We start from the raw sequence: 10853 nt of genomic DNA, 5'->3' as shown, positions 1-10853 counted from the left end.
ACAGCTAATTTTTACATACATTTACTTTAGACAGAACTGTAATTTTTACGTATGTATAGTCTTGGCAAAAATCATTATTACGTATATTCAGTTTGGACAGTACTTTTTTTTTTAGAACCCTTTCCCAGCCTAAGAATATTGATGGCAATTAAAGTTTTGGACTTGGGTATGTCTCACAACCTTGATAGATTAACTTTTTCTTGACATTCCCGCCGTGTCTATTGTATAACCAAGTTAATCTATCTTCAACATATTTACAGTTATAATAAAAAAGGAGAATGAAGAAAAAGAATAGGAAGACTATAGAACACCTGTCTTATAAGTGATATAATCTATAATAGAATTTTCCTCAAAACAGTCATTTTCAAAGTGATTCAGAGGCAACCTAATCATTCATAATTACTGGCTTACTATGATGTCTATCCTCATTACATTACAGCTAATGACGTGGAGGTCGTGGGAACTTTATAATCGTTGAAGTTTTATACGCGTTGATTTTTTTATATATATTTTTTGTACATGTAAGAATTCAGGAAATGTTTATAGCGACCATTATGAATCTTTACAAGTAATTAGCTACTAATTCCCATTAATTTTACTGGCTGATGATAACACACTGCTATTTCTTTGTTTGATTTGTATTCTCTGTTACCTTGTAGTTTCTGGACTCATTGTTGACTGTGTACTGTGTTCTTGCTCTCTTTACCCAAACATGCGTAAGGTATATTCTTACACACATTATATGTATATATGTGTATGTGAGCGCGCCCGCGTGTGTGTGTACGTGCATGTGTGTTTTTAATAATGACTCCTAATTTTGCGATTTCTCTGCAATTTTTTTATACCCTTTCCTAAGAAAGATTTGAATCCTATGGAAAAATATATAAAAGGCTTTTCCTTCCTAGTGGGGTTTGAATCCCCGCAAGGAAGGTTACTGCTATTCAAAGAGCATAAAATTAACGTAAAATTTCTTTTCACCGGCAATTTCTGTTGTAGGTATTCCAGTTGAAATAATGGGTTTTCTTTATTACCTTGCATGTCAGTAACAACTTAACACTGGATATGTTGAAATGCCAAGAGTTTCTTGTATGCTACAGCTCAGTCAAACTCTAAAGTAATCGTGCCTGAATAGGATTTTATGATGAGCTGTTAACAAACACGCAATGTGAGGATCTACAACTGAACTCTTCAACATTTCTTTTCATCCACCGTAGTGCCACCTAATTGCTCATTTTTTTTATAGGTAAGTACACGCAATCCAGGACTGTGACTTCATATTTCTCTCCTTTACCTCCATTTCATGTGCTGGGTCTTCAGAACGAGTATATTTATTTCTGTCTCTATGCGCTCAAGATCAGTATTTCTCGCATGCGTGGATGAGAACAGAAACTCACACAGTATTTCCAATTTCTTAATTGCTTTACTTTCCTGACCTTTTGACCTAGCATTGCTAACTTTGAAATATCAAAAGCAACGCATATCTTCATTTTTTTTATTATATTTTGTCTACGTGTAACATCTACTGCTACCACCAGTCTACCCTCTCTTATACTACTCAGGTGTTCTGTAGTCGATTGAAACGGCAACGATATTACTCATTAAGGCCGCGAAGACCTGAACGAGACCAGAAAGTATATGTAATATGTAAAGGAAATTTAACTGCCGAAACGGAATTTATTTGACGCACATACTATGTTGTAATAACCGTAAGGAATTCGTGTCTCCAAGCACCACTATTCGCACTTGCTTGCAATCTACGTTAGAAAAACAACTCACCGATATTTATGAGGAAAGCATTGCCATTGCCAAATGCTCACGTCGAGGCCCATTTGTCCTAAATATTCTGCTTTGTTACAAGATTATCCAGTTCCCTCTCGCTTATACTTGCTTCGTTCGTTTCAGAGCGTAACCCTGCAGTCGTTCATTAATAGTCACACGTCTGTTGGCTGGCAATTCCGGTGACAAATGTGTCAGCTCTGCTGCACAGTGAACAGAAAGGGCGGCACTGTTGTGTAAGCTTTGCCCCAATATAGAAACACGTTCTCTTTACGTCCCACTTCTTTTTTCGTTAAATCTGGTTTCAACTCGAACCTGCGGTATCGATATTAGTGTAAGCTTGTGCGCAAACGTAGCCACTTCAAGACTGCAAATGTATAAGTTCGTGTTTGTTTATTCAGAAGATATGATGCAATAAACGCTAGTGTTTTCATGCATGGAAATGCTTATAGAAATTGTAAATAATCATGGTTTAATTTCGTGAAGTCTCCCAAATGTGTCCCGACTTGAAATCGTTAACTCAGTCGAGACTTTCCTTAGGAGAGAGAGAGAGAGAGAGAGAGAGAGAGAGAGCCAATTTTCTTATTCTTTTCCTCCGCTTCCCTGCTCCTTCCTCGTTTTCTTATCTCGGTAAACTCGAATAGAAATGCGACAACCAAAAAGATATGGCGGTTTCTCAGGAGCTTCTTCGTAAATGTTAACGGCTGACGTTGGGTGTTATTGTTGCGAGCTGTTTGAACGGCAGTGAATCTTTGCCTATTTGCTCTAACTGCCGGCACGTTACCTCGTGGGGAATAATCCCTTACCTTACTTGTGGGTTATAATCTCCGCGATTATCCAGCCAGGAGCCTCTTAGATTCCTCCACGGGTAATAAAATCTCTAATTGCTTCGTAGGAGTAACTTTTTTCACTCCAAGGGGAATTACCCTTTAGATTTCTTTTTGGTGAGTAATTTCTTTAACTACAAGGGGGGAATTATCCTTTACATTTCTTCAACTCTAAAGGGAATTCTCCCTTAGATTTCTTCATGGGGAGTAATCTCATGCTCCAAGGGGAATTATCCTTTAGATTTTTCATGGGGAGTAATCTCTCACTCCAAGGAGAAATATCCTTTAGATTTCTTCACGGGGAGTAATTTTTTTTAACTCCAAGGGGAATAATCCTTTAGATTTCTTTATGGGTAGTAATTTCTTTAACTAAAAGGGGAATTGTCCTTTGCATTTCTTCACGGGGAGCAATTCATGCTCCAAGGGGAATTATCCTGGCGACTTTTTCATGGGGAGTAATTTCTTACTACAAGGGGAATTATCGTTTGGATTTCTTCATGGGGAGTAATGCCTTTAACTCCTACGGAAATTATCCCTTAGATTTCTTCATGGGGATAATTTCTTTAACTCCAAGGTTAAATATTCCATAGAATTCTTCATGGGGAGTAATCTCTTTCTCCAGGGGGAATTATCCTTTAGGTTTCTCCATAGGGAGTAATTTCTTACCTACAAGCAGAATTATCCCTTAGATTTGTTTAAATGGAGTAATCTCTTACTCCAGGGAGAATTATCTTTAGATTTCTTCATGAGGAGTTACCTCTTGTTCCAAGGGGAATTATCCTTTGTATTTTTTCATGGGGAGTAATCTCGTACTCCAAGGGGAATTATCCTTTATATTTTTCATGGGGAGTAATCTCGTACTCCAAGGGGAATTATCATTTAAATTTCTTTATTTGGAGTAATCTCGTACTCCAAGGGGAATTATCCCTTAGATTTCTTCATGGGGAGTAAGTTCTTCAACTCCAAGGGGAATTATCCTATATATAGTTCCTGTAGATTTGTTCATGGGCAGTAAACTCTTACTCCTAGGGGAATTATCCTTGAGATTTCTTCATGGAGAGTAATTTCTTACTCTAAGGGGAATTATCCTTCATATTATTTCATTGGGAGTAATCTCTTGCTCCAAGGAGAATTATCCTTCGAATTTCTTCATGGAGAGTAAACTCTTACTCTAAGGGGAATTATCCTTCATATTATTTTCATTGGGAGTAATCTCTGCTCCAGGAGAATTATCCTTCGAATTTCTTCATGGAGAGTAAACTCTTACTCTAAGGGGAATTATCCTTCATATTTATTTCATGGGATATCTCTTGCTCCAAGGAGAATTATCCTTCGAATTTCTTCAGAGTAAACTCTTACTCTAAGGGGAATTATCCTTCATATTATTTCATTGGGAGTAATCTCTTGCTCCAAGGAGAATTATCCTTCGAATTTCTTCATGGAGAGTAAACTCTTACTCTAAGGGGAATTATCCTTCATATTATTTCATTGGGAGTAATCTCTTGCTCCAAGGAGAATTATCCTTCGAATTTCTTCATGGAGAGTAAACTCTTACTAAGGGGAATTATCCTTCATATTATTTCATTGGGAGTAATCTCTTGCTCCAAGGAGAATTATCCTTCGAATTTCTTCATGGAGAGTAAACTCTTACTCTAAGGGGAATTATCCTTCATATTATTTCATTGGGAGTAATCTCTTGCTCCAAGGAGAATTATCCTTCGAATTTCTTCATGGAGAGTAAACTCTTACTCCACGGGGAATTATCATTTAAATTTCTCCATCGTGAGCTATCTCTTTCTTCAAGGGGAATTAACCTTGAGATTTCTTCATGGGGAGTGGTTTCCTATGGTAGTAGTAGTAGTAGTAATAGTAGTAGTAGTAGTTGTGGTTGTTGTTTGTTTTTGTTGTAGTAAAAATTAAGTTCCGTATATAATTTACTATCTTACTGTTTAGGAGAATCAGCCAATTAGACGCCGTTATCAACGAATATTTCCGAGAATTTGTCAAACCGAGGAGACATTATGTAATTTCATTGATAATCTCGATTTGGAATTGGATAGAGAAGGGTCTCTATTGAGGTATCCCTCACCGTCATGGATACTATAGGAAGAATCCAATCTATTAATAATTTTTGCAACGCCTGATACAAAACTGGAGGAACATTTTTCCAGTAATATTTCGGTTATGATAGGAGTTCCTCGGAATTTAGGTAACCAGTTTGTATGAATAATCCTTTGGTAGTTAAATATTATATTCATGGTAGTAATAACGATAACCACAGCAATGATTGTATAAACTTAAGTGGAAACAAATATCAAACAATATAAGCAAAAAACAAAGCTGAGTGTCTACGTTACGTTAAACATGTAAAAACATGATAAATTATCATATGCTTATCACAAACTGGTTGAAAACAAGTCAATGATCGTCAGTGGAGAACGGATCTTGGCGAACGCTTCGATAATCGTATGAAGCACGGGGTAGGACTACTAGTAAGTTGTTAACTTGTATTCAACTTGTTTGTAATGTGTGCGCGATAATTGCTCGAAATTATATTATATATTTATAATAATCCCTGCAATGTTAACTTGGTTTTAGGTATTCATCTCTGCCTCAGGAGAGAACTGCTACTGTCACCCCTTGATCTTGCTCTAGAGCTATTCGTGCTGGAGGAAGTCAGCTTTGCTGCTTGGCTGATATGCCGTGACGTCACACTACCTGAAGCTGCAGCCAACTACTAAAAAAAAAAAAAAAAAAATAGTCTGAAGATTTTGCGGTCGCGTCCAGGCAACATACTTGTCAACAGTGAGTCCGATAACGGCCATTAATCTACCTGGAATAAGTTGGGCAATATCTTACTTCCTTTCTGTTGTACTCCCAACAGTTCCGTACATTAACGTTAAAAGTAAGAAAAAATAAACTATAATAATGAGATTGATCAGTCCTGTCTATATATTAAGACAACTGCTGCCTGTGTGTACCATATTATATACGAAATCAGACACACTGCTGGTTGATGGATCATAAAACTTTCAATTTCGTGGCTGTAGTTATGGTGACAAATGTCGCGTCTTCCATCTAAGCTAAAGCTGATGTTTATAAGAGAGGTTGCAGTGTTCCATTCAAGCGCCATGGCGTTGCTTTATACAAGCCTGCATGGCCTTTTGGTTGTTATTTGCCGTTGAAAAATTTTGTTATTCAAATCTGCTCTATTTCATTTTGCTGTATCGATTCCGTGCTTTTTGTATTCGCATACTTTCTCATACTTTCTTTTGTGGAAGGTTTTTAGGTTGACTCTTAAAGATTTCCCCTTTTTACAATGATTGCATATTGTGACTAGTGATGGCACTAATGATAATTGCTACAACCATGATTAGTATGATATTAGACAATAACATAACAAAATGTGAATTTTGCTTTAAAGTATGTCACGAAATTATTTGACAATGTACTGCTTTGCTTACTCAGCATACATGTAATTTTTCCAGACACTAAAAGAAAGCAATCCTTCAGGATGGAAAGAAAGTAAAGCTGAATCATTTGCTTATAAGTCGAAAAAAAATCTTATAAGTTAATTAACTGAAATGATAATCTCTTTTACTAACTCAAAAGATCTAAGCTCAAAAGCAATAAATTTTCCTCAGTAACATTCAGTTTTCTATTTATGTTCTCTTTATCTTGCATGTTCTCTTTACTCTCTTTCCTCTTTATTTTTCAGTTTTCCTATTATTTTTTTTATAACATTAGGCTTACTGTCTTTTATTTCTTCACATATCCTTTTGAATTAATCTGGCTTTTCTTTAAATTTACAGCTATATTATCTGTTTAAATTTAATTTTTCACATTACTTTCCGTTTTGTATTCATAACATTTAGGTTTTTTTCTCTGCATTTTTCCTTAATATTTCTCTCTCGTTTTTATATTGCCCTTTCTCTCCAATGTCCTCCGCCTATCTTACTATTCCTTTTTCTTCTTATCTTCCTTTTTCATTATCAACCTTTCCTTCCCATCCCTCTCTCTTGCACCCTTATCAAGCCCCTTTTGGCGGGATTAGAAATCTCGACGAGACATCCCAAGGAAAAAGGAGGATAAATCCTCGCCTAGAATGAAGAGACACTCACCTGGAGGTCTTCTGCAGGAAGCCACGTTTATTACGTCCCACCTCAGGAAGATTCCCCAGTCGCTTCGCTGGGAACTCCTTCGTCCGTTATACTACCTCCCGGGTCTCATCTCTCACGATTCTTGTTGGTTGTTGCTTGGTTGTTGCTTGGTTTATTTTGGGTTGTTGTGTGTTTTTTTATTTCTATTGTTGTTGTTGGTTCCTGGTTTCAATCTAGTTTTAGGTTGGTTTCTTGGTTTACTTTTCAGTCGTTGGCTGGCTCCTTATTTTCCTTTGGGTTGAGTCTTGGTTTCTTGGTTTTCTTTTCGGTTGTCCGTTGGATGGTATCATGCTTATTTGGTTTCTAGGTTTCAAAGGGCTGCTTGGTTCTTTTAGTTTTATTAGGGGTGCTGTAAGGTTTCTTGGCTTTCTTTGGGTTACTGGTTAGTTTTTATATTTCCTTTGGGTTTCCAGCTGGTTTTTTTGCTCTTTGGTTTGCTTGAGGATATTCTTTTGATTGTTTGTTGCTGTTTAGTTGCCTTTGGAAGTTGACTGGTTTCTTTCTGGCTGAATGGTTTCTTGATGTCCTTGTGGTTGTTGCTTAATTTCAGATTCCTTTCGGTTGTTGGTTAGTTTCTTGGTCGGTTGGATAATTTACTTTCTGTCTCTGTGTTCTCAGTTAGTTGGCTGATTGGTTGTCTGACTAATTGACTGATTTGGGTTAGCTAGTTGGTAGTTGGTTACTCTGCTTTCTCTCTCGTTTAATTGGTTGAATAAACAAATGGATGCAATTTATCTATCTATCTATCTATCTATCTATCTATCTATCTATCTATCTAATCTATCTATTATCTATCTATCTATCTATTTCTAATCTATCTATATATATATACATATATATATATATATATATCTATATATAATATAATATATATAATATACTTTGCCTAAGAAAATAAAATTAGCTCCCACCTTAAAAGCGTATCCACCTATCATTTATGAAATGCTTTCCTTCGCATTCCCAGTGTCGTATGACTGCTTCATCGACTACCCACCTACAAAAATAAATTATCCACCCACTAAATTAATTTCGCGCAAAAGGTCTGTAGGTGATTGAAATATAACTAAAACACCACTTCTTGAAAATGACAGAATTTGTAAAACTGTTTGTTGTTGTAGCTACACACACCACACACACACAATATACACACACACACGCACACACACACGCGCGCGCGCGCGCACACACACACACACACACACACACTATATATATATATATATATATATATATATATATATATATTATATATATATATATATATATATATATATATATACTATATATATTCACAAAAATTTGACATAAGTGTTTTATTACATAACAATTTCATCATTTATGAACAATTATTGATGAATTAGACTTAAAGCTGGAAAAAATAAATGTACAGTATATACGTATGATGTTTTATATGCGATGACTAAGGAGAGTGAGAGAAAAAAAAAGTCCAGTACCCACCCGCTAAAAAATTCTTAGGTTTACCCATGACTGCACTCGACGTAGATATGGCAGTGTTATTGAGAATTTACTTTGTTTTATACGAGTTCTCATTTTAATTCTGACTTGAATTCATATACTTACCTAGAATTTAGCGGGAGATGCTTTGAGGGGTTTCAAATGATCACTTGAATGTGCTTTGGCACTTCCGACTGTAAACTTATTTTTACCCTTATTTTGCGCAAAGGAAGTAGTTTTAATGAGGTACATTGCTATTATTTCTAAATTTAAATTTATATGGAAGATATAACACGAACTTTATTTTTGCCCAAAATCAAACTATTTTCAATCTTTCTCTCACGAATACAAGCAATGAGTCCATGAGGGTACAATTAACTTCGTTCGATTTCAAAGGCGTTGCACCTTGCTTTGCCAAGAAAAGCACAATTTGATACGTTAAGAAAATGTCTAAAAGTTTTAGCGCAAGGCACTTCTTAGAAAGCCGGCGACTTCTTCAAATATCACGTCTACAAGGAACCGTACCTTAGAACCCGCTCTCTTTCCTTTTCATCCGTTCACTTGCATCGCCATCGAAAAATGTAAGTGCCTTCTGGTTATGGCTTTGGCTTCAGCATCTGAGTTGAGACTGAACTTGTTGTTTTTTAAATGTTTTTGCCATTCATTTCACGTAGCAACAGTTATGTAAGTAAAACCATTTACATGGTTGAATTTACAAAAGGCGATCAAAGATCTATGGCGCTTTACAAATTATTACCTACTTTCGGACAAAAGTAATTCGGAGAACATCGTCTGCTGCTTGTTGTTCGCGCTCTGCTTGCGTTAACGCCAATAGAAACGCAATGGTGATTGAGACTTACTGTAATTTCATACTGTTTATTTGTTGAAATTCGATGTAGAGAAAGTTTAACATTTAATGGCATGCATTATTATATCGTAAAAGAGCAATGACACGACACAACGCTAGCATGAGAAACGTTTGTTGTGCATTAATAGTTTAGTATCCCCTAATAGATTAAGTTTCTTCGTTTTCTAACAAGCCTTTTCTATGAGAGAGGTCCCTCCCCCCTACAGCAGGAGCGCAGACTCGCGAGTCCCTCTGGCCTGAGCCTCTGCCGCGCAGACCAGACTCAGTGAATGAACAGACAAGTCAGTGGAAGGACATGCGTGCGAGTTGCTCCTGATATTGTGTTTCCGTCTAGTGCTTGTATTTTTCTTCTTAGATAAAAAATAAGAAATTCTACCTTCAAGATGGTGCAGAGCTACCAGTCTCCCGTCAGGGTATACAAATACCCCTTTGAACTCGTGATGGAGGTGAGTAATTCCGTATTTCCATGTTTTTGAGGTCTGTGTTAGTATCATCTGTGTGAGAGAGAGAGAGAGCCTTGTCGACGGGGGAGGGGGAAGGGTTGGGGGCCATGGAGCTCTGTGCCTGTGTGCTGTCGAGGTTATCCCCTTCATGTGGGCGAGTGTCTCACTCAGATATGTTACGATTGCATCATCAGTGAGTTATCAACGTTTGTAAGATGAATGGGTGGTAAAAGACGTAGGCTAGCATTCCTTTTCAGTAGGGCTGCCCAGAGCTGAGATGATATAGGCCACGTCTCATTTCATTTTCTCATAGCCTATCTTGAGGCGTTGTGAGCGCCTCGTCATGACAAGTTTCGTTTGCAGTGAATTTCTGAAATAATCTCAAGTTATTTTCGTTATGAAATGTCACGTATTATGATGGGCAAGGCAGATTATTTGCGAAAAACTTGATCGATTTACGCTTGTTCCAAGGTTGGGAGTCGTGCTGTCATAAGACATCTTTTAATTTACAAAAGAAAGAACGTTTTTCATCGTTTTCATCGCTCGTATTTTACTCATACTAGTGCATGAATCATCCAGCTCAATGGAATAACCTGTTTTTGTATCTCTTAATATTTTATAGTTACGAATCTCATCTCTAAGATATTAGTCAATTATTCAAACAACTCGTAATTGCATTTTCTTTATAAATGCTTGGTAGGCCAATTGCTCCATAAGATATGACGAACAAAACCGTTAACGAGCCTACGTATATCCTGTTGATGGTAGGGAAATTACCTTTGGGCCTATCGCGTGCACCTGCGATTCACTCATAGGTGCCCTTTGCCCAAACAAGTACCTCTAAAGAGAGTAGGGTAGTTCTTGCGTTTGTGCCCAGGTATATTAGTAGGAAACAAAAACTGAAGGCCATTGTCATTTGTATGAACGGAAGTAATTAGCGTCCGTGAGAGAATACTCCAGCGCTGAAAGATGGGTTTGCCAGCGGAAGGAAGAGGTGAAGGAAATAACCTCTTGAGTAGGTAACTTGCAACCGTAAATGTTTCCTTCTCCCTGCTCATACACTTTAAAAAAAGGGGGTAGGGGCGGCTGTGTGCGGAGGTCTGGTCCTTTAAATACAATGGAGCATGCAACAAGCACGATATGTGTTTATTGCATGACATGGGTCTAGAAACTCATTCTATAAGACTAGCTGAAAATCGGAGACACCTTCTAAATCAATCTATAAGGGGAAAAGGCATATACTTGCTTAATACTATATATTTATATCTATATATATATATATATATATATATATATATATATATATATATATATATATATAGAT

The 10853-nt window shown here is 36.8% G+C and overlaps 1 protein-coding gene across 6 annotated transcripts in view; it reads left to right on the top strand.

Annotated features, from left to right (window-relative positions):
• The first annotated feature begins 9343 nt into the window (after positions 1-9343).
• Positions 9344-10853, top strand: part of LOC135206708 (SEC14-like protein 1) — a 282466-nt gene continuing 280956 nt past the window's right edge. For all 6 annotated transcript variants that reach the window (XM_064238157.1, XM_064238153.1, XM_064238156.1 and 3 more), the window contains exon 1: positions 9344-9532. In XM_064238157.1, the coding sequence (XP_064094227.1) occupies positions 9470-9532 (63 nt within the window). In that variant the 5' untranslated portion in view covers positions 9344-9469. The remainder of the gene's footprint in view (positions 9533-10853) is intronic.

Source organism: Macrobrachium nipponense, chromosome 31, assembly GCF_015104395.2.
Source record: "Macrobrachium nipponense isolate FS-2020 chromosome 31, ASM1510439v2, whole genome shotgun sequence".
NCBI classification, from domain to species: domain Eukaryota; kingdom Metazoa; phylum Arthropoda; class Malacostraca; order Decapoda; family Palaemonidae; genus Macrobrachium; species Macrobrachium nipponense.
The sequence above is the reverse complement of the archived record's forward strand: the minus strand, read 5'-3'. Positions and strand labels throughout refer to the sequence as shown.